This window comes from Oncorhynchus mykiss, chromosome 12 (genome assembly GCF_057628025.1).
Source record: "Oncorhynchus mykiss isolate SJ-2025 chromosome 12, ASM5762802v1, whole genome shotgun sequence".
Classification (NCBI taxonomy): Eukaryota; Metazoa; Chordata; class Actinopteri; order Salmoniformes; family Salmonidae; genus Oncorhynchus; species Oncorhynchus mykiss.
This window is the reverse complement of record NC_143033.1, coordinates 44,831,364-44,856,453: the sequence shown is the minus strand read 5'-3', so window position 1 is coordinate 44,856,453 and position 25,090 is coordinate 44,831,364. Positions and strand designations below refer to the sequence as shown.

General features: G+C 40.8%; 1 protein-coding gene across 6 annotated transcripts in view; it reads right to left on the bottom strand.

The window, feature by feature from the left end:
* Positions 1-293: 293 nt before the first annotated feature.
* LOC110537644 (galactosylgalactosylxylosylprotein 3-beta-glucuronosyltransferase 1) overlaps positions 294-25,090 on the bottom strand; it is a 51,393-nt gene continuing 26,596 nt past the window's right edge. For 2 of the 6 annotated variants that reach the window (XM_021623839.3, XM_090192546.1), the window contains 5 exons: positions 5,644-5,828; positions 4,499-5,019; positions 3,833-4,129; positions 3,254-3,359; positions 294-2,825 (listed from right to left, as the gene is read on the bottom strand). In XM_021623839.3, the coding sequence (XP_021479514.1) occupies positions 3,273-3,359; positions 3,833-4,129; positions 4,499-5,019; positions 5,644-5,797 (1,059 nt within the window). In that variant the 5' untranslated portion in view covers positions 5,798-5,828 and the 3' untranslated portion in view covers positions 294-2,825; positions 3,254-3,272. The remainder of the gene's footprint in view (positions 2,826-3,253; positions 3,360-3,832; positions 4,130-4,498; positions 5,020-5,643; positions 5,829-25,090) is intronic. The other 4 variants (XM_021623845.3, XM_090192548.1, XM_090192547.1 and 1 more) reach the window with 2 other exon arrangements.

The window sequence follows — 25,090 nt, the reverse complement described above, 5'->3', positions numbered from 1 at the left end:
TACATAAAAAAAAAAAAAAACTTCCAAATGAAACATTACACCTGTATCATCTGACCACTGATTGACAGGCTCAGTCAGTTTTAGTTGTGATATTTATCATGTAACATATTGGCAAATATGAGTTACTGTGCTGTATGTTTGCACTTCAATATTTGGTCTTCTCTGAGACCAGGACTGTATACGATTTACTTTAGAAAAAGGGAAACCAATGCTATGTTTGAACAAAAATGTAAATATCAGCCATTAGTCGCAATAAACCATGTCAAACAAGGAAACCGAAAGAGACATTGACATGTGGGGTAAATTTGTGTAATTGCAGTGGTTGTTTACAAAGCAGACATTCCCTCCGTTTACTTTTGAATATCAGATCAACAATCATTAAGTGCCATTTGGGGTCCAGACTGGTTAGAAAATGGCATATCAAGAGAAGGCATTTATCCTGTGACTGATGTAGTATGTGTTGTGAAATAATCATATTTAATTGACTAGCTCTAGTTTCATTGGCAAATGACCTATTGTCTGTTGGAGAGGTGAAAAAATGTGATGCGTATTTCACTCCAAAATGTGTTTTTCTCAATCGCATTCAAGGAATTTTTGAATCGGTGTTGAAACAAACTATAGCAGAAAATCAATGATCAAATGCTCAAATACATTTACAGAACTTCTGATAATTTTTTTGCTGGTGACTTGCATATCTTACCGCTCGCGTCGCGTGAGAGAGCGTTGCAAAATAAAAACTGCTCACATGCGCCTATGAGCGTCTTTGTTGCCAAGGACTAAAATAGAAATCAGTTATATTTCTGACGCAGATCGCGCTGCAAGTCCTGCCTCTACCATCTCCTCATTGGTTTATAGAAGCAGGTACCCACGTGCCATCTCCTCATTGGTTATGCCCACGTGGGTGACTGAAAGACGAACGAGGTCAGTGGCGGTAATGCACCTAATTTATGAAAGTTGCCAATCGCAATATAAAGAGAAGAAAAAGCCTGGAAGAAGGAGAGATGACTAGAAACTATTCGGTTGACCATTTTATGTGTGGATTAATTGGCGGAGTAGAGGACCTTGTGCATTTCAGGTAAAATAACAACTCAATGTTTATATCCCAGGACAAATTAGCTAGCAACAGCAAGCTAGCTAAGTAGGACAAATTAGCTAGCAAGTGCAAGCTAACTAGCAAAATTTCAATAAATGTTTAATGCTTTTCAACCTGTCCCCAAATTTATATAATTGGTTCAGAGTTTGTTTTGATATTTTAACCTGCGTGTCGTGATTGCGTTTGGTGTGGGGGGACAAAGTAAATGTATGCACGATGGCGCACGATGGTGCACGCACGCAGCCGGTTTGGGTTTCGTGTTAGATTTTACAGGAGATACTGACCCTATTGTTATAGAGGTTTTGCTTTGAGGCCTCCCTATACATTCATACCAGTTGTATTCTTCCATTGTATTCACCTTTCCTTATTTCTATTTTGGATTGTGTTTCTGTGCACCAATGGAGTCTACAAAGCCTGGTTTGCTCATAGTTATGTATTGACTATGGAATGGAATTGGATTGTGATGATATCGATGAATCCTGCACACAATGTGCTAATTTTGTTTCTTATCAGGAATATATTTAATTTAATGTGTATGAAATTGTTTGGTGAAATATGCATAAAAGGAGAGTAATTGCACATAATTCTGCACTTTTGGATAGTTGAACTTACAATTTTGATCATCATGATTTAGTAACTGCAAGGAAAATCTATTGATCTACTGGGATTTTTTTCTCGAGTCTACTTGGACTCGAGATAAGTATATTTGTGTTCATCTTTTTGCAGGCAGTCGTGTTGTTTTGATCAATTTATTAGCAATTTTGAATGTACAATTTTAGTTTTGATTTAATGTATTTATAATTTGAGAAGGCAAATACATTTTGGTAAGGCAACCATTTACTGTTTTGCGAAAAGCCACAGAGTTCTGTCTTGTGAACTTTGTTTTGAAAATCGATTGTTAAAAAAAATGCTTGTACGTGATTGAGAAACTGTAACAGACAACAGACCCTGACCTGAAAGTGCTAATATAGTGTTATATGATCAGTAAAAGATGCAACAGCAAATAAAAGCTGGCATTACAGTACGGGGGTTATGCTAAATCATTGTTCCTACACTGATTACTCTGTGCGTATATGCGTGCGGATGTTTGTGTACAGACGTGTATGTGTGAGACGTGTTCTAATTAGTGATAGGTTTGAGGGAGCAGAGCTGTCTGAATAGCTCAGTGTTTTACAATGGGACGTGGGAAGGGTTCATGTCCTTTCCAGATCAGTCTGTCAGTCAATGCTGACTCCAGTCAGACAAGAACTACTTTATCCAGCTCTGTTCTGCACCCCAAGTACAGTCCGCTCCACAACAAAAGGAGCCTAATCACCAACAGACAAAAGCTATTCGGGGCCTCTGATTGATTCAGTTTGGTCCAGTGCCTGGTTACGATCATGTTGGTTTGTGTCAGCTGGGTTAAGGCCGCTTCCTGTTGACCACTGTATGAAGCCATCCTGTTGTTTGAACCGCCGACAGTCTTTTGTTTAAGTTGCAAGCTCCTTGTGGGCGTCTTCCATTGATGCATCAGTAAAGCGCTTAGCTAGATACAGTATCACCATCCTCCATGAATCTGTGCTTTGATATTCTATGCCTGTATTGATACGTAGCTGTGTACTGCTTGTAGTAAACAATAAGGCTGTCTTACTCCCTTTACAGTCGTATTACAGTAAATATACATTTCACCCTGATCCTGCTTGCCCGGAGCTTGTCTTTTGCCAGTCCGTTTGGAATCCCAGCCATATATAACCTGCAATAACAAAATGGTATATGGGCTTAGGAGATGTGTAAAGAAAATATGTAATCAACAATTATTCCATCATTACTACCAACCACAGAGAGAATAGTTTAGGCAAATGAGAAGAAACTAAAGACAAAACCGCATTAATAAAACAATCTATCTTTTGTAAGGATCTTCTGTCAAGTTATGAGATGAAATCATAACATCCCTGTTATACAAATTCAGACAGATTCGGCAAAGCTTTATACTATGAATAATAATACAATATTAAAACCTTTCGTGGAAATAATAAGCTCACAGGGGTTCAGAGAGCCAGGTTGGCACTCAGACATAGGGTTGCAAAATTCCAGTAACATCTACAAAACCTGGGAACTTTGGGAAAGGTACTGGAATTTTGCAAACTTAATTAATCCCAGACCCAATAACTTTCAAATTACCTGTGATCCAAAATAAGTTTTATATCTCCACGTTGGAGTCCGTAAATCCTTTCTTTCCCTCGTTCACCAGGACAGGCTTCTCTGTCCTCGTGTGCCATACAAGTACCTGTTTGGGGCGGGGGGTTCAAGTAAAAATGGTGGAAAAGTTAGTTGAAAGTAGTTGAAAGTATTTTTATACCGCTTGAATGTTAGCTAGGCTAGGGGTTAGGCTTAGGGGTTAAGGCTATGAGTTAAGGTTGGGGTTAGCTAACATGCTAAGTAGTTGCAAAGAAGCAAAACATGTAAGTAGTTGCCCGTGAGGAGTTTCGAACACGCAACCTTTGGGTTGCCAGACATTTGCATTATACGGCTATTATCCACAGCGACCAACCACCTTTCTTTAATTTTTGCCTGAAGTAACATTCTGTCTTATGTAACCATATTAAACGGATCATACTAATTTGACTGTCCTGGATTTTCATTTCCTATGTTACATCTATGAGACCAGCCTGACCCAGTGGGAATCAAACCCACAACCCTAGCATTGCAAGCAACATACTCTATTAGCTGAGCCACACAGGGCAACTGTTAGTTCCTTACCTTAGTGCAATTAGCAGCCTTGGGCTCCAGGTCGCTGAGGGTGACCAGCTCCCGCAGTAAGCTGCTCTCCTGGTATCCTCCCTTGACTCCCCGCAGCTTGAAGTAGGCCTGAGGCTTAAAGAGAATGAGGCGGAGGTTCACCGCAAACCCAGCCATGTCTATGGCAAAGGGTCGGTTGGGGTCAAACACAGTCTTCCAGCCGTAAACCTTGCCCAGGGTATTGACTTTAGGGGACTCGTACCGCAGGCCGCCCACAAAGGCTACAGGCCACACAGACACCTTCCTTGTTGAACGCATCTAGACGAGGAAGGAGAGAGAGGGTAGAGCCCATGGAGATCCTATGATATTAGTGCTCTATGTAATTCTATGGGTGGAGAAGGATCAATAAGTATTTATTTTACGATATATGATTTTATGTGAGGAAATAGCTATTTTAATTTGTATCATATGCAAATATCAGAATTCATGTTTATAAACTTTGTTTATGGCAGGTGTCAAGTGATGCCTATGTGTTGAGGCTGTGCATTTATCTAGTGGCATATTGTAAGGAGCCATGCTCTTTATTTAATTATACTACTGCGCACCGAAACCAAACATTTTGCCTGTTTTGGTAGCTAAAGAGGAAACAATTCTGTACTGCACAACATCTCTCCTTGTTCCACTCACCTCCTCAAACAGATCCAGACTATAGGTGTTATCATCGTCTGCAAAGTAGACGATACCAGGCTGGCTGTTGCTGTTGTTGGGGCTGAAGGTCTCTCTAAGCCAGCGCAGAGCCAGGTTCCTCTGCATGGTTCCCCGGGGTATCCTGGGGTCCCTCATGTCCCCACGCAGCTTATAGTTCCTGGGTGTCTCCACATTAAGGTGGGTGTAGTTCAGGCCTGTTTCCTGAAGGAGCCTGGTGACTAGCAGGGTTTGTCGCTGAGAGTCCTCAACCAGGATCCAGTGCAGGTTGGGCACGTGGAGGAAGGTGTTGGCCAGACGGGTCAGCTCTGCCTTCTGGACCGGCCGGCTGTAGGTTGGGGTGATGACGTGGAGGGTGGCGAGGACATCAGACCAGGGCGGCTGGCGGCTGTAGACGTACTCGGTGCGCACAACCTCCACAATGTCCTTGTTGTTCTCTGAGGTGCAGGGCTCCTTGAGGGTGAAGGTGTTCCGGGAGTCTCGCCGACTCTCATGTCTGTCATCTGAGAAGAGGAAAGAAGTTTTTGGTATAATAAATGCTTATAGACTGTATAGGAACTGTACGTTTCCATAGAGATGGCCTTCGTAGAGAGGGAGGAATCATCTAATCGTGCAAATAGTCTTCTTAGTCTGTTGTAGAGTTAGATTTCAGTCAAAAGTTTTAATGAACGTGTCGTTCTGAAATCTAACTCCATACTCTTTTGTTAGACATGTAATCTCCTTGTGATAAACATAATATACTCATCACTAACTTAAAAAGTAATGAATTAGATGTCAGACTAATATGAGTCAGTTAAAAGGTGTGAATCCGATTAGAGAAATTAATATTGTGGACAATCAATTTTCTACTGACAGTGCTCAAATTGATAGCGGCCTCATGCCACGGTCTCACAAAATGACAATATTTAGTTCATTATGAACAAAAACCTTTTGCCATTGTGTTAAAAGTCTTGTAATAGACAATGCAGCATATTCTGATAGAAAGTTAAGTGGTGGGAAAATGTAAAAAATTAAGCTGGGAAATCATGTGTAGACGTTCTTTTTAAGTGTACTATATTAAATGGAGCATCCCAGAATAAGCATAGATATAAGTAAACCAAACGTGCTCCTCTGCTCAAGAGACTAACCATAAAACCCCCTACATGGGGAATTTGAGGAATGACCTTTACACTTTCGAGCAGCTAGCAGAGGGGTGATGGCACTCTGATGCCAAACAGTGATAAGTAGCGTCCAAGGCAACACGATCAACACGATGGCCAGAATGTCTCGTCTCTTCGGCATCTCCGGGGTCAAACCTGAGCCACGTCATTACCTGCAACACACATTTTTGGTTCAGAAAGGGTAACACAATTATACTAAGCTCATGTAGCATTTATTAGTTATATTCTTCAAGAATCAATGAGTGACCATTTTATCATTAATTGAGAACCTTAACAGCAGAATATTTTAGACATTGTGCCTTTAAGGTAAATACCAGGTGTTATTTCTGGATGGATTTCTGAACAATGGCTTCAGTATAAAGCGTTGAACTTAAAGAATGGGAGAAAGCGATCCTCCACTTTTCAAACAGACTACAGTGCCTTCGGAAACTATTCAGACCCCTTGACTTTTTCCACATTTTGTTACATTACAGCCTTATTCTAAAATTGATGAGAGTTAAAAAAAAAAAATCTGTCTTCACACAATACCTCATAATGACAAAGCAAAAACAGGTTTTTATTCATTTTTGCTAATAAAAATGAGATGACATTTTACATAAGTACTCAGACCCTTTACTCAGTACTTTGGGCAGCACATTTGGCAGCGATTACAGCATCAAGTCTTGGGATGTTTTTCAGTGGAAAGGACTGGGAGACAGGATCGAGGGAAAGATGAACGGAGCAAAGTACAGAGATTGTTGATGAATACCTGCTCCAGAGCGCTCAGGACCTCAGACTGGGTTGAAGGTTCACCTTCCAACAGGACAATGACCCTAAGCACACAGCCAAGACAACGAAGGAGTGGCCTCGGGAGTCCGGACTTGAACCTGATCGAACATCTCTGGAGAGACTTGAAAATAGCTGTACAGCATACAATCTGACAGAGCTTGAGAAGATCTGCAGAGAAGAATGAGAGAAACTCTCCAAATACAGGTGTGCCAAGCTTGTAGCTATAAGTAAACCAAACGTGCTCCTCAGTCTGAGGTCCTGAGCGCTCTGGAGCAGGTATTCATCAACAATCTCTGTACTTTGCTCCGTTCATCTTTCCCTCGATCCTGTCTCCCAGTCCTTTCCACTGAAAAACATCCCCCTGACCAAGGCCATTCTCCCCCGATTGCTCCGTTTGGCCGGGTGGCCAGCTCTAGGACGTCTTGGTGGTTCCAAACTTCTTCCATTTAAAAATGATGGAGGCCACTGTGTTCAATGCTGCTGACATTTTTTGGGACCCTTCCCAAGATCTGTTTCTCGACAGGTAAATCCAATCAAGTTGTAGAATCATCTCAATGATGATCAATGGAAACAGGATGCATCTGTCTCATAGCAAAGGGTCTGAGTAATTATGTAAATATCGTATTTCCATTTTTTATTTGAATAGATTTGCAAAAAAAACAACTGTTTTCTCTTTTTTTCCTTATGGGGTATTGTGTGTAGATTGCTGAGGATTTTTAAAAATGTAATCCATTTTTGAATAAGGCTGTTACGTAACAAAATGTGTAAAAAGTCAAGGGGTCTGAATACTTTCCAAAGGCACTGTATATTTAGCCAGCTCATAGTCAAAGAATGGAGGGGTTGACCCGTGGTGGAGCTACAGTAGCTGCCATCTAATGGATGATCACGTGTGAATTAGCCACATGCTTAACCCTCCATTAAGGAGCTGTCGCTCCGAGACTGGTTCTGCAAAGATAAAGCTTGCTAAGGAACCTGCTTTCCCATCAAAGTCATTGCACACCAGAAAATAGGTCAGAGACAGCTGCAAGCTTTTTTCTTATTTCTATCTTATAGAAAAGCATGCCTGAACACTACATAAAGAATACCTCACATTGCTAATGATCTGCAATTTTTTTTTATTATTTAAAAAAAACTGTAATATCCTATGTTTCGGAGTCGTGGCTGAACAATGACATGCATGATATATACACCTCACTGGCTTTTCCATGCATCGTCAAGATCGGACACCAGTCTTGGGTAAGCTGAGAGGTGTTTATCTTTGTTAACATTAGAGTCTTGAGTTTTTGCTCGCTTGAGTTAGAATACCTCATAATAAGCTGCAGATCATACTATTTAAATTTTTTGTAGCAGCCTATTTTCCATCACAAACTGATGCTGGCTTCATTAATAAGTGCATCAGTGACCTTGCAAACATATCCCATCCAAAAGCCATGGATTATAGGCAACATCCGCACTGAGCTAAAGGCTAGAGCTTCTGCTTTCAAGGAGCAGGACACTAATCCAGACGCTTATAAGAAATCCTGCTACGACCTCCGAAAGACATCAAACAGGCAAAGAGGCAATACAGAACTAAGATTGAATCCTACTACGCCGACTCTGATGCTTGTAGGATGTGGCAGGGCTTGCAAACTATCACAGATTACAAAGGGAAACCCAGCTGCAAGCTGCCCAGTGATGCAAGCCTTCCAAACCAGCACTCAACCATGCATGAGATCACCAGCAGTTCTGGATGACCAGTTGTGTAAAGTTCTTAAGTTGTACTTTAAAGTATTTTTACTTAAGTATTTTTGTGGAGTATCTGTACTTTACTGTGCTATTTATATTTTTGACAACTTTTACATTCCTAAAGAAAATAATTTTTTTGAGCAATTACATGTCCTTTTGATACTTAAGTATGTTTAAAACCAAACACCTTTTTTTTTTTTTGAATTTTACTCAAGTAGTATTTCACTGGGTGACTTTCACTTTTACGACTAGTCATTTTCTATTAAGGTATCTTTTACTCAAGTATGACAATTGAGGACTTTTTCCACCACTGCAGATGACTGTGTGTTCTCGCTCTCCGTAGCCAATGTGAGTAGCACCTTTAAACAGGTTAACATTTACAAGGCCGTGGGGCCAGACATATTACCAGAATGAGTACTCAGAGCATGCACTGACCAGCTGGCAAGTGTGTTCAAGTATATTTTCAACCTCTCCCTGGCCCAGTCTGTAATACCTATATGTTTCAAGCAGACCACCATAGTCCCTGTGCTCAGGAATGACATTGTAACCTGTCTAAGTGACTATCGCCCCGTAGCACATCTGTAGCCATGAAATGCTTTGAAAGGCTGGTCATGGCTCACATTAACACCATCATCCCAGACACCCTGGACCCACTCCAATTTGCATACCGCCCCAACAGATCCACATGATGCAATCTCTATTGCACTCCACACTTCCCTTTCCCACTTGGATAAAAGGAACACATATGTGAGAATGCTGTTCAGCCTTCAACACCATAGTGCCCTCCAAGCTCATCACTAAGCTCATGACCCTGGGACTGAACACCTCCCTCTGCAACTGGATCCTGGACGTCCTGACGGTCCTTCCCAGGTGGTGCGGGTAGGCAACCAAACATCCGCCATACTGATCCTTAACATGTGAGCCCCTCAGGGCCACATTGACAGGCCTGTAGTGGAGAGGGTTGAGAGCTTTAAGTTCCTCGGTGTCCACATCACTCCCTGCCATCGAGGACCTCTATACCAGGCGGTGTCAGAGCACTGGCATAATGCAGTTTATCTGGACTCCCGCAAGGTTGGCGTTTGGCCCCCTTCCCCCTCCCTAAAATAAAATGTGTCAGCCAGACAGCCACACAAAATATAGACTAGCAACCGCTGTCCATGGTGCTGAAATTGAGACATGTCTATGCGGATGCATGCCTATTGGCTTTCAGTTGTTGATAGGCTTTCAGTTGTGCTACGGCATGTATAGCTTTGCTTTAGCTAATGGATAAATGTGTATTGGTAGGCTTATTTGGTTGTAATTTTCTCATGTTAAGCCTAACATTTCACAAAGCTATACATGGTGTCGCAATGCTGCCATTTCATACTGCTGGCAACAATGTAATTACTTGTTTAGTAATTAAAGTTGGAAATTCAAACATTTCAGATATAAAATAAACGTTTGATGCAAACGCATACTAATCAGCTACCAAAAGTCTCCAAGTTCAGCGATTTTTGCAATTCGTTCCAGTCACAGGCAGCAGAGAACTTGAAGGAAAGGTGGCCAAATGAGGTGTTGGCTTTAGGGATGATCAGTGAGATACACCTGCTGGACCGCATGCTACGGGTGGGTGTTGCCATCGTGACCAGTGAACTGAGATAAGGCGGAGCTTTACCTAGCATGGACTTGTAGATGACCTGGAGCCAGTGGGTCTGGCGACGAATATGTAGCGAGGACCAGCCGACTAGAGCATACAGGTCGCAGTGGTTGTTGGTATAAGGTGCTTTAGTAACAAAACGGATGGCACTGTGATAAACTGCATCCAGTTTGCTGAGTAGAGTATTGGAAGCTATTTTTAGATGACATCGCCAAAGTCGAGGATCGGTAGGATAGTCAGTTTTACTAGGGTAAGTTTGGCGGCGTGAGTGAAGGAGGCTTTGTTGCGGAATAGAAAGCCGACTCTAGATTTGATTTTAGATTGGAGATGTTTGATATGAGTCTGGAAGGAGAGTTTACAGTCTAGCCAGACACCTAGGTACTTATAGATGTCCACATATTCTAGGTCGGAACCATCCAGGGTGGTGATGCTAGTTGGGCGTGCGGGTGCAGGCAGTGAACGGTTGAAAAGCATGCATTTGGTTTTACTAGCGTTTAAGAGCAGTTGGAGGCCACGGAAGGAGTGTTGTATAGCATTGAAGCTCGTTTGGAGGTTAGATAGCACAGTGTCCTTGGAAGGGCCAGAAGTATACAGAATGGTGTCGTCTGCGTAGAGGTGGATCAGGGAATCGCCCGCAGCAAGAGCAACATCATTGATATATACAGAGAAAAGAGTCGGCCCGAGAATTGAACCCTGTGTCACCCCCATAGAAACTGCCAGAGGACCGGACAACATGCCCTCCGATTTGACACACTGAACTCTGACTGCAAAGTAGTTGGTGAACCAGGCAAGGCAGTCATGGAGTTCAAGGGACGTTTCACCTATGGACCCATCCTCGTTCATCCTGATCTAACTTGTCCAACACCAAACTGAGGCCGAAGCAGAGGCGCCATCAGCCGAGGCGTTCATTCATCGATGTCGCCGCACCTGGATCAGAGCACAATCCTCCTCGCTCTGCTCATCTGCCCGACACCAACACCAGAAAAACCCATCACCGAAGGCTTCTTCGGCTCCTTTGACCGGGTCAACGAGTATGTCTGTCCACCTGTGATCTTCCCTTAAAAGGTGGACTCGCTGAAGTTTGCTCCATGCTCCATACGACCATTCAAGATCCTGAGTCGCATCTACCCGGTCACTTATCGTCTCTAGCTTCCCAGATCTATGAGGGTCTGTCCATCCTTCTATGTCTCCCTTCTCTCCCCCCACAGCTGCCCCTCTGCCCCCTCGACTTGTCGATGGTCACCCGGCCTACACTGTCCGGCATTTGTTGGAAACTCGTTGAGTCCGAAGCACCCTGAAGTACCTGGTGGACTGTAAGGGCTACGGCCCCGAGGAGCGGGCATGGGTGCCTGCCTGGGACATCCAGGATCCGGGACTCGTTCGGGACTTCAACCAAACACGTGGTGGTTGCCTTGGCTCTGTGGCTGGAGCCGCTCCTAGAAGAGGGGGTACTGTCATGGTTCCACCTATCACCAGAAGGTGGCAGAGACCATCCTAGAGACATTAATGACACTCAGGCGTGTCCTATTTACTCATTATGATTCCCCTGTTAAAACAGGTGTGTTTTCTGTTGTCGTTTGCAGATGCTTGAATTGTTTACCATGTGCGTTTGTTTCCTGAGTGAGTTTGAGACTTATTTTTATTTGGTTTTTATTTTTTTGAATTTACTTTTTTTAAATTGACTATCCGAAACATACAATATACTTGCAGTGAAGCCGCTCAACAACTACATAATACATAATACCAGTCATCCAACAGACTCCCATTCAGAGCGACACACAGAAGCATCCAGGGTCAATGCCCTGCTCAATGGCACGTTGACTGAACTCCCTCCAGGCCAAAAAACGTGAACCCTAACCCTCCAAGATCCCCCCCACAGTTCCCCAATAGCTGTCCCTCAACCATTCGAGACACCTTCCACAGCCCCCCCCCCCCCCCCAAGATTAAAAATATAAAATACAATTCATTCCATTCCCCATGCCCAAGAACCCCCCCAATGCACCAACAACCAAGAGACTGAACTAAAGAGAAAAAAGAAAGACACGAAACAACAAACAACAATGCAAAAAAATCAACAACAAAAATTACAAAAACTAAGGATATCAACGACAACTAAAATCATAGCCGCAATGCCAACTATATGTGTTTGTGTGCATGTCTGGCACTATTACATGCATGTGTGTGTTCTTGTATGCATTTATTTGAATGAGTGTGTGTGTATATGCATGTGTACAAACTCCTGCAAGGCATCAGCCTCAGGCAAACCGGCATTAGTTGTAAAAACACTGTCCCTCATTGTCATTCAAACAAACTGTTTCTTATGTTTTATTTGTACTTAAAAAAAAACTTTTATCTTTGACCATCATTCTATCTCCCGCACAACAACTCCACTCCCACCTGTCTCCAATTCCACATCCCATCTATCTCTGCTGGCCACCCTCTTCAGATTTCTACGTAACACATACAGTGCCTTGCGAAAGTATTCGGCCCCCTTGAACTTTGCGACCTTTTGCCACATTTCAGGCTTCAAACATAAAGATATAAAACTGTATTTTTTTGTGAAGAATCAACAACAAGTGGGACACAATCATGAAGTGGATCGACATTTATTGGATATTTCAAACTTAAAAAAAAAAAAACTGAAAAATTGGGCGTGCAAAATTATTCAGCCCCTTTACTTTCAGTGCAGCAAACTCTCTCCAGAAGTTCAGTGAGGATCTCTGAATGATCCAATGTTGACCTAAATGACTAATGATGATAAATACAATCCACCTGTGTGTAATCAAGTCTCCATATAAATGCACCTGCACTGTGATAGTCTCAGAGGTCCGTCAAAAGTGCAGAGAGCATCATGAAGAACAAGGAACACACCAGGCAGGTCCGAGATACTGTTGTGAAGAAGTTTAAAGCCGGATTTGGATACAAAAAGATTTCCCAAGCTTTAAACATCCCAAGGAGCACTGTGCAAGCGATAATATTGAAATGGAAGGAGTGTGACACAATCATGAAGTGGAACGACATTTATTGGATATTTCAAACTTTTTTAACAAATCAAAAACTGAAAAATTGGGCGTGCAAAATTATTCAGCCCCCTTAAGTTAATACTTTGTAGCGCCACCTTTTGCTGCGATTACAGCTGTAAGTCGCTTGGGGTATGTCTATCAGTTTTGCACATCGAGAGACTGAAATTTTTTCCCATTCCTCCTTGCAAAACAGCTCGAGCTCAGTGAGGTTAGATGGAGAGCATTTGTGAACAGCAGTTTTCAGTTCTTTCCACAGATTCTCGATTGAATTCAGGTCTGGACTTTGACTTGGCCATTCTAACACCTGGATATGTTTATTTTTGAACCATTCCATTGTAGATTTTGCTTTATGTTTTGGATCATTGTCTTGTTGGAAGACAAATCTCCGTCCCAGTCTCAGGTCTTTTGCAGACTCCATCAGGTTTTCTTCCAGAATGGTCCTGTATTTGGCTCCATCCATCTTCCCATCAATTTTAACCATCTTCCCTGTCCCTGCTGAAGAAAAGCAGGCCCAAACCATGATGCTGCCACCACCATGTTTGACAGTGGGGATGGTGTGTTCAGCTGTGTTGCTTTTACGCCAAACATAAGGTTTTGCATTGTTACCAAAAAGTTCAATTTTGGTTTAATCTGACCAGAGCACCTTCTTCCACATGTTTGGTGTGTCTCCCAGGTGGCTTGTGGCAAACTTTAAACAACACTTTTTATGGATATCTTTAAGAAATGGCTTTCTTCTTGCCACTCTTCCATAAAGGCCAGATTTGTGCAATATACGACTGATTGTTGTCCTATGGACAGAGTCTCCCACCTCAGCTGTAGATCTCTGCAGTTCATCCAGAGTGATCATGGGCCTCTTGGCTGCATCTCTGATCAGTCTTCTCCTTGTATGAGCTGAAAGTTTAGAGGGACGGCCAGGTCTTGGTAGATTTGCAGTGGTCTGATACTCCTTCCATTTCAATATTATCGCTTGCACAGTGCTCCTTGGGATGTTTAAAGCTTGGGAAATCTTTTTGTATCCAAATCCGGCTTTAAACTTCTTCACAACAGTATCTCGGACCTGCCTGGTGTGTTCCTTGTTCTTCATGATGCTCTCTGCGCTTTTAACGGACCTCTGAGACTATCACAGTGCAGGTGCATTTATACGGAGACTTGATTACACACAGGTGGATTTATCACAGGATTGTATTTATCATCATTAGTCATTTTGGTCAACATTGGATCATTCAGAGATCCTCACTGAACTTCTGGAGAGAGTTTGCTGCACTGAAAGTAAAGGGGCTGAATAATTTTGCACGCCCAATTTTTCAGTTTTTGATTTGTTAAAAAAGTTTGAAATATCCAATAAATGTCGTTCCACTTCATGATTGTGTCCCACTTGTTGTTGATTCTTCACAAAAAAATACAGTTTTATATCTTTATGTTTGAAGCCTGAAATGTGGCAAAAGGTCGCAAAGTTCAAGGGGGCCGAATACTTTCGCAAGGCACTGTATCTTTCAACATTGCTGTGATGTTTAACGTAAAGTATTAGTATATTAGTAATTGACTGACCCGGTCTCTCAAGATCTCATAACGGTACTATGTCTAGGGTCAATTTTAGATCAATGCTATGCATTTTCAACCATTCCTAAACCTGAGACCAGAAACAGGCTACCTGAGGGCAATACCAAAATCTGCAGAGCTTCGATGATTTTATGCCCCAAAAACTCAACGTTTTGTTGGTGGCAAGAATTCTATACAATCATTTTAGCTGAAAAGCATGAAGTCTTGAATCGTGCGTTGTTTTATATATCAATGCATACATACCATAGAATCGGTACATCAAAAATCTCTACCCAACTATTTTGCAATCTGTATGGCACAGTTGTCAACATCCTGGTCCTCAAATTAAACTGGTATACTTTTCTATTCATGCTATTTATTCCTCTGCCAGTTTTGATCCTTTATATTGGGCAGACAGACCAGTTCCCTACCTCCTCCCTCTGCCACCTGCCTCCTACATCTTTGGGGTGATGCTGTAATCAATTGGTTGTACTCTTGGATTGAGCAGACCTTCCTGTACAATTCTGATAACTCCATGAAGGACATAACTCTACCATTCCAATATCATTTTCAAACATCTTTCCCATAAATACAGGTATTTTATCAACCAGCACATTAGAGTTCAGCCATAATATTTGTTCTATCTTTTCAGGGGGGTGAAATTGAAATTGTAGCCAGCTCTGCAATGCTTGTTTGAAAAAGAGAGATACTTTGAAAAAAGTATAATTTTCAATTAATTGAAAATGAGACATGGCAATCTGCACAAAGGCAAAAAGACAATTTTTAAACAATGGATGAGCTTTTTTTGTAATCTACTTGAGAACCGTTTAGGGTTCAAGTAAAACTTATAAATAAGTGAAGCTTTTAGAGAGATGTTTAGTGCTTTTATATATAATAATCTCAACCCACCCAATTCATATTTATTATATAGATAAGCATGCTTTATTTTGTCTGATTTAGCGTCCCAGATAAAGCAAAATATATTTGCTCATATGATTTGAAAAATGTATCCTCAGGAGAAGGCAGCGCCATAAGTAAGTGAGTAAACTGAGATAAGACTAAGGAGTTTATCAGAGCAATTTTTCCATAAATAGACAGGTATTTACCTCTCCATGGTTACAGGATCATGTCTATTTTTACAAGTTTTCTATTGAAATTCATTGTGGAGAGCTTATTTATATATTTAGTGATATGAATACCAAGTATGTCTACTTCACCATCAGCACATTTTATAGGTAAACTGCAGGGTAATCTAAAAGTTGTATTTTTTAAAGATCCAATGTGTAATATTGTACACTAATCATAATTAGGTTTTAGTCCAGAAAGTACAGAAAAGTTATCTAGGTCTTCAATAAGACATTGCAGGGATCTAGCTTGCGGACTTAATATAAAACTTGAGTCGTCGGCATACATGGACACCTTTGTTTTTAAGCCTTGGATTTCTAATCCTCTAATGTTGTTGTTTAATCTGATTTTAATAGCTAGCATTTCGATGGCCATAATGAATAGATATGGTGACAGTGGACACCCTTGTTTAACTCCTTTTGACAATTCAAAACTCTGACAAGTAGCCGTTATTTGCTATTTTACACCTGGGGTTACTATACATTATTTTTTCCCATTTTATAAGAGAATTACCGAAATCGAAAAAAATCCAGGCATTTATAAATAAAATCTATTCTTACTTTATCAAATGTCTTTTAAAAATCCGCTATAAATACCAGGCCTGGCTTCTTAGATGTTTCATGATCTTCTATTATTTCTAGTAGTTTCTAGTAGTTGATCAGGATTAACAATACCTGGTAAAACCTTTTTAATTCTGAGTGCTATGCATTTCGCTGCTATTTTTTGCATCACAACATTGAAGTGTAAGGGTCCTCCAGTTTTTTTTAAATAGACTGGGTCTTCATATTTGCTATCTGGGTCTTGTTTTAATAATAGAGAAATCAGACCTTCCTGCTGAGTACCTGACAGACTACCATTTCTATAGGAGTAGTCAAAACAATCTAACAATGGAGCTTTTAGTAAAGGCTTGGTATACCTCTACCGATATGCCATCAAGCCCTGAGGTTTTTCCAGACTGAAAGGATTTAATCGCCTCAAAGTTCTTCCTCTGTAATTTGTCCTTCGCACTGATCTTCCTGTACATTTGTTAATTTTCTATTTTGTTTATATTATTTGGAAAGAATTCCTTACCGTAATCTTCATTCAGTGGGGGAGGATGAGATGGAAAAGAGAACATCTGCCTAAAATAATTAGCTTCCTCTTTTAAAATATCATTTGGAGAATCATAGATGACTCCGTCTTCAGTAACGAGTTTCTGCAAATTATTTTTGTTAGCGTTCCTGTATTGGTGATTGAGGAATAATTTTGATCATTTTTTTGTAATAGATCACATTAGATCGTTCTTGAATAAGTTCCTCAAGTTCTTTTTGTTTTTCCTCTAACTTATTTTGTATCTCCGTAGTATCGTTTTTATTGCTATCTACCTGTATTATTAGTTCATGGATTTCCCTAGTTAGTCTTGTCTCTTTAGCCAGAAACTACTTTTTTATTATTGAGGAATATTGAATTGAATGACCTCTGAAGGAACATTTAAAAGGTATCCCAAACAATAATGGGATTTGCTGAACCTGTATTATACTGGAAAAATTCAGTTAAATTATTTTGTCTAAAATAAGTTGTCCTCCAGTAAACTTTGATTCAATTTCCAATATCCTCATCCACGTGGAAAATCTATAAGAGTTATATGAATTCCAATGAGCTGATGATCCGATCGCATTCCGTCTCCTATTAAAACTTTTTAAACCTTTGATGCAAGAGAGAAAGAGACGAGAAAGTAGTCAAGACGACTAGCTTGATTAAGTCTCCTCCATGTATATCTCACTAGGTCGGGGTTTCTAGTCTCCAAATATCTACTATTTCTAATGTGTCCATAATATTTGTGATTTCCTTAAGGGCATGGTGATGATAGTTTGTAGAGTGATTACCTTTACGGTCCATTGAGGTACTTAACACTCTATTATAGTCTCCTACCATAATGATTTGATAATTTGTTGCCTGTAAATTCAATAAAATGGTATAAATGTTTTCAAAGAATTATGGATCATCCTGATTTGGACCATATAGATTAATGAGCCAAATCTCTTTATCGTCCACTTTCATATTAAAAAAGATCCACATTCCTTGTGAATCAATCCTGACTATTTACATATTCAGATCAACATTTTTGTTAATTAATATCATCACACCTTTTGAGTTCCTTTGTCCATGACAGAAAATTATTTCACCACCCCATTCCTTTTTCCACACAACTTCATATAAGGATGTAGAGTGAGTTTCCTGTGAACAGTGTTATATTCCTTTTTTTTTAGCCATGTAAAGACTAATATTTTTTTTAATAATCTGCTAAACCGTTACAATTAAAACAGGCTACACTTATTTCACCCCGTACCATAACTAGATGCTATTCTCAGTCTAAATTGACCATGACTAGTGCTGGTAAAGTTACTGTCATCAGAAGTATTATGATGGTCAAAATTAGAGCTTTCAAATGTCTGATATTTATAATTCAAGAAATAGGTTCTAGCAATATTTGTTTTATTCCCTTGCCTGTTTTCCTGTGAGCCAATGCCACAGATGTTAGAAATTATTAAATTATTATTAGGTGTGTAGTAAATCTGAGTAGGTTGACGTGTATGATATTGGATGTGATTTAGTGAGTGTATATGATATCTGCATAAGAGTAAGACTATGATATGTGATGTCCAAATAAATAATAACTCAACCAATTTGCATGGTTGAGTATCTATGTGTGTAACATGTAGTGCGTATAGCCTTAATATTCATGATGATAATTGTAATCCATATCGTATCACCATCATAGTTGCATCATAATTACCTTTAACATCATTGAAAAACACATCCCAGCATTTCCATAGGAATTGATGTTTCACATGATCATGAAAGTCACCTTGCAGTACTCTAGAGAAGGCTTCACTACAGTACAAATGTATTCCGTACAATATGTTATCATTCCCCAATGCCCCTATTCTGATATCTCCCCCATGCTTGTTGTAAACATATATAAACTTGTAGACAAATACATTAAAAAAATAGATAAACAAACATATTAAATTATAAAACAGTTCGACAATAGAGAGAGAGAAGAGAGAAGAGAGAGAGAGGAGAGCGAGATCAGGTGTGTGTGTGTATGTATAAGTCTGTATGTGTAAGCGAGCATGTAATTGAGTACGTGTGTGTTCATATCCACTTCATAGTGTTCAGATATTTTTACAGTTCCCATACTTTCTTTTTTTCGTAACCTGAAGTCCCTGTAGAATTTAGTACAGCCATGGTGTTATGGAGCTGTCTCGGAATAGCTGTCCATCTATAAAGAGGTTGTCCACAATGAGAAAGGCATGCTTACCCTTCTCCCTTTGTTGCCTTTGTACCAGATACAGTCTTTCACGACGTTCGTTTATCTCCCTTGGAAATTGATCATTTAGACTGAATTTGGTCCCTTTAAGTTCCCTTCCCCTGCCTTTGATCCTTTAATTGGTAGTGTTCAAATTTTGTGATGATCAGTCAGGGACCCTTGGTCTTGTCGCTCCGAGCTCCAAGTCTGTGTACTCGGTGGAAAGCCACCTTGTTTACAGTCTCTTTATGAAGTTTTAAGGCGGATTGCATGAGTTCTCTGATTGCACCCTCTGGATAATTGGATGTGTCTTCCTGGAAAAAAATGGATTTTCACACATACTGCGACTTTGTATGTCTAGTAGCAACTCGTTCATCACCCTGTTTTCCCTGAGTAGACAATCTATGTTGGAATCGTGGATTTTTACCTTGGCTGCGAGTGCCTTGTTTTCTCCTTGGAGTGTGAGAATTTCACTCTGGCTAAACTCCAAACTCCCCATCAGCCCTGCTACCTCTTCACACAACTTTTCCAGTGTTGAATGGATTCCAGCCAGAGCACTAGCCTCTACTTCAACGGTAAGTAAATCGTCCGTGTCTGTGGACTAATTTGTTTTCTATTTTTGTTGGGTTAAAGTTATTAAGTGAGGTCGTCGGATATTTCCATGATCGAGTATGTTGCTCTTCCTTAGTGTAAAGCTGTTGGTACTCGTCAATTTCCATCAGGATCTCCTTAGTATCCAGGTTGGCTTTTTACTGCAACCAGTTGTTTTCCGAAAAGACAACAATGAGTCTTTCCCACGACTAGCACTCGTGGAATCCACGCCAAAAAATGGAACACAAACTTGCAGTCCCAGCCATCGTGTAATCCTTTGCAACAAAACCAATAAACAACAAACCGAGACTTAGCGTTTGTTGTTTTTCTAGTGTACTGTGATCCTGTGGCTACCGTTTCTCAGTAAAGTATTTATGTTTATCCTGAACCACAAATGTAAAAAATTTAAACCACTTGGAGCTGATTTTCTGGTGTTTTTACTGTCTTATGTCCAACAATACTGAACAAAAATAAACATGCAACAATTTCAAAGATTTGAGTTACAGTTCAAATAAGGAAATCAGTCAAATAAAATAAATAAGGCCCTAATCTATGGATAACACATGACTGGGAATACAGATATGCATCATTTGGTCACAGATACAGTACCTTAAAAAAAAGGTAGGTATGTGGATCACAAAACTAGTCAGTATCAGGTGCGACAACCATTTGCCTCATGCAGCGCGACACATGTCCTTCGCAAAGAGTTGATCAGGCTGATGTTTGTGACCTGTTGAATGTTGTCCCACTCCTCTTCAATCGCTGTGGGAAGATTCTGGATATTGCTGTGAACTGGAACACGCTGTCGTACACGTCAATCCAGAGGATCCCAAACATGCTCAATGGATAACATGTCTGGCAAGTAAGCAGGCCATGTAAGAACTGGGATATTTTCAGCTTCCAGAAATTGTGTACAGATCCTTGCGACATGGGGCTGTGCATTATCATCCTGAAACATGAGGTGAAGGCGGCGAATGAATGGCATGATAAAGGGCCTCAGGATCAATTTAAATTGCAATTGATAAAATGCAATTGTGTTCATTGTCCGTAGCTCATGCCTGCCAATACCATAACCCCACCGCCACCCTGGGGCACTGTGTTCACAATGTTGACATCAGCAAACCACTTGCCCACACGATGCCATACATGCTGTCTGCCATCTGCCTGGTACAGTTGAAACTGGATTCATCCGTGAAGGGCATACTTCTCCAGCTTGCCAGTGGCCATTGAAGGTGAGCATTTGCCCACTGAAGTTGGTTACAACGCCAAACTGCTGTCAGGTTCAAGACCCTGGTGAGGATGATGAGCATGCAGATGAGCTTCCCTGAGATGGATTCTGACAGTTGTGCAGAAATACTTAGGTTGTGCAAACACACAATTTTATGAGCTGTCCAGGTGGCTTGTCTCAAACCATCCCGCAGGTGCAGAAGCCAGATGTGGATGTCCTGGGTAGGCGTGGTAAGACTAGGTCTGCAGTTGTGAGGCCGGTTGGACGTACTGCCAAATTCTCTAAAACGACATTGGAAGCAGCCTACGGTAGAGAAATTAACATTCAAACATTCTCTGGCAACAACTCTGGTGGACTTTTCTGCAGTCAGCATGCCAATTGCACACTCCCTCAACTTGAGACATCTGTGGCATTGTGTTGTGTGACAAAGCTGCACATTTTAGAGTGGCCTTTTAGTGTCCCCAGCACAAGGTGCACCTGTGTAATTACCATGCTGTTTAAATCAGCTTCTTGGTATGCCACACCGTCAGGTGGATGGATTGTCTTGGCAAAGGAGAAATGCTCACTAACAGGGATGTACACACATTTGTACAAAAAAATTGAGAGATATGCTTTTGTGCATTTAAGGTCATGAAAGATGGGACCAACACTTCACATGCTGCGTTCACATTTTTGTTCAGTATGTATACAGACTGAGTATACCAAACATGTGGAACTCCTTCCCAATATTGAGTTGCACCCCACCTCTCAGAACATCCTCAATTCGTCGGGGCATGGACTCTACAAGGTGTCGAAAGCATTCCACAGTGATGCTGGCCCATGTTGACTCCAATGCTTCCCACAGTTGTATCAATTTGTCTGCATATCCTTTGGGTGGTGGACCATTCTTGATACACATGGAAAACTGTTAAGTGTGAAAAACCCAGCAGCATTGCAGTTCTTGACACAAACCGGTGCGCCTGGCCCGGCACCTACTACAGTACCATACCCTGTTCAAAGGCACTTCAATTTTTTTGTCTTGCCCATTCACCCTCTGAATGGCACACATACACAATCCATGTCTCAATTGTCTCAAGGCTAAAAAAAATCCTTCTTTAACCAGTCTCCTCCCCTTCATCTACAGATTGAAGTGGATTTAACAGGTGACATCATAAAGGGATCATAGCTTTCACCTGGATTCACCTGGTCAGTCTATGTCATGGAAATAGTTCCTAATGTTTTGTGCACCCAGTGTATGGTACACGCACATGCATGCATGCACGCACGCACTCAAACACATGCCCCTGATTTTATCATTCAGACACATTTCCAAAGCTAGCCACTGGTCATAATAAGGGTATTATTAAAAATAAGGATCTGTAAAGAAACACTTATTGAATGTCTTGAGCTTACCAGCAGACCAGCAGAGAGCCATCCCTGTGTAGATACATGAAATGTTTATATGCATGATGTGAACTCAGCTTGTTCTACATGCAAAGCTTTTCTGAGGAGCAGAAGAATACCAAAGCACATCACACAATACAAATCCTCTCTCTGGGGAGATTGTGATGAATGAGAACCCCCCCCCCAAGAAAAAACATATTTGATTTATCTGACAATAAACCAACTTAACCCAGAGGTATTTAAATTCATTTTTTGCTGTTACTCCGTTGTTACTCTTACTGTATTGATATTTATAAATGCTCACTGCCCCTTCTGTGCACTCTTTTCAGCTCTGTGGCACCTAGATATAGTAAATGTGCAGTCTGAATCTGGTTGATATGTACTACAGATATTGCAATCAGACCACTCCATGATCTTCGGGCAAATCCATTAAAACTTTTTCAAATGCTTGGCAGCTCCAGGACTTGGCAGCTCTGGAGTTTGTCCTCTGACTGCCATTGATTTGAGAGACTGGCAGCGAGTCTCACTGCGAGCTCCATGGTGACAGAGACATCACAAAGAGCCTCACACTCACGCACTCATACACTATGAAGGAGCTGGACAGGGACCAAACCATTAACCACACTGGAGGAAGCAGGGATCCTTACTAATGGGCCCCACTGGGGTTGGCCTTGTTACATGTGGAAATGTCCCCAATTACTGTAACCAGGCCAGCCATAAACTCTGGTTGGATAGAGTGGTTCAGTCGGCGAAACGTTTGCAGGTCTTTTAATCAAATACTGAGAATGCACAAATACAGACCGGAGACTCATAAATCAGACACAATGTGCCATTAATTTATCGAGACCTAGAAAAGCAACACAAAAGACTATTCTTCTGTGGTGCTGCTTTATCTTCATGTAATCAATATGATTCACTCACATATAATAACTATTGATCCTTGAGAATGTACTTGATTAGTCTTTACATCTGGTCAAGGCCAAAGTCAAGATATCCACATGGTGAATGTTCTATACGGTGAACACATTGACTGGGTAGTTGATAGAGGACTGCTTTTCTCTTGTGAGACCTGAGAAGGTTTCTGTTCTGTATGTTATTCACACCAACCATGCTATACATATGATATAAAACTGAACAGGTTTATCTTGATAGAACCATTAGCATGTGTCCATCCTCATCACTAAACTTCCTGATTAAATAACTTATCTATGAAAACCTGACTATGCAATAAAGATTTGAGCGTTGCTTTACCAGCAACTGGACCCCTGAAATCCAATTAAATCACACAAATTGATTATTTACCTTCAGAGCCATATCCCCACCACCTCTCCAAATGATGCCTAGATACATCAAATAAGATGGGATTTTCAAGGTGGCCACTTATCAAGGTGGCCATATTGCCGCTGCTGTGAACGGTGGTAATAGTATGAATGAACTATATAGTCAATTTGATGACTGGTTGGAGTATACAGTAGGACACATGGCAGAAGAATACATTAAACATGACTAAACTCATTAACACATCGTCACTGGAGGCATTCACTACAATCTTGAGGTCATGTTTATTATACAATATGGGTGGAATGTAGACAGAGGAACCACAAAATGTCATCTTGCTTATACATGTATCCTAATCATGAATGCACTGATGTTTTACAGCTTAATGTCATCACACTGAGCAATCTCTAGTCTAGACTATTTGTTTGACTAGTCAATTTACACACAGCACTGACACACACTAACCCCACCAGAAATGCCACTAGAGGTCTTTTCACAGTCCCCAGGTCCAGAACAAATTCATGGAATACCGAGCCACGAGTGCATGGAACTGCCTTCCATCTTATATAGCGCAAGTGAACAGCTAACCTGGTTTATAAAAAACAAATAAAGTAACACCTCATGGAACAATGCTTCTCCCCCATGTGACCTACTTGTTGTGTGTATGTACGGACATGTACACTATATATACAAACGTATGTGGACACACCTTCAAATGAGTGAATTTGGCTATTTCAGCCACACCCGTTGCTGACAGGTATACAAAATTGAACACACAGCCATGAAATCTTCAAAGACAAACATTGGCAGCAGAATGGCTTTACTGAAGACCTCTGACTTTCAACGTGGCACCTTTCTAACAAGTCAGTTTGCACAGAGCTCTGACCTCAACCGACTGCGTGCCTGGCCTAATCGCCCAACATCAGTGCTGGATCTCACTAATGCTCTTGCGGCTGAATGGAAGCAAGTCTCCACAGCAAGGGACAGAAGAGCTTATAATCACCCATGTTTTTTTTTTAGATATTTACCTACATCCTTGTGCTAAGATGCTGTGGCAACTCAACACATGGCAGAGCACACCTTTCATATTAGCATGCTGAGTATTGCTATACAACACACTATTACTGGTGGCAATTAAATAACCAATACACTATCAGATTTGGATCTCTTGGAATTGTATTTTTTCCCAGTATGACAAATTTCCTTAAAACAAATAGTTCTGCACTTTGCAACATTGTTTTTTTTAACGAGTCAGTCTAGGTAAATTATTTAATCAGTCTAGGTAAATCATTTGATCTAATGGCGAAGAGTAACCAAATACCCAATAGAATGTTCCATTGTTGTTTGATAGTCATTTTCTATAGAGAGCTTGCGGTCGCAGTTGTAAATGAGAACTTGTTCTCAACTAGCCTACCTGGTTAAATAAAAAATCAGCTAGCAAAATGCACCAGGCGCCATGTTGGAAGACCAAAGTCAGCCTGTTGGAAGTTATCCAATCATCCACATGGCTGGCTGCCTTTTGCTACCACTGGAAACTTCGGAAGATTGCACATAATTTCGTTTTTTAAGGACCCAGAAAACAGAGGAATTGGGAGAACCTATTCAAGAAAGTAAATGTTTTGAAAATGATCAAAAATGATTATTAGCTAGCTAGCTTTCTACAGAAATGTAGTGTGCAGGCTAACTCATGAGCTGCTATGTAATGTTCACTAGTTAGATAACTTTATATAATGTATAGCTAGCTAAATGAATTAAATATCACCAGCTTGCTAAGAAGCTGGTTAGCTTCTTGATGTATTTATCGTTGTAACTCTAAATGCATTTGT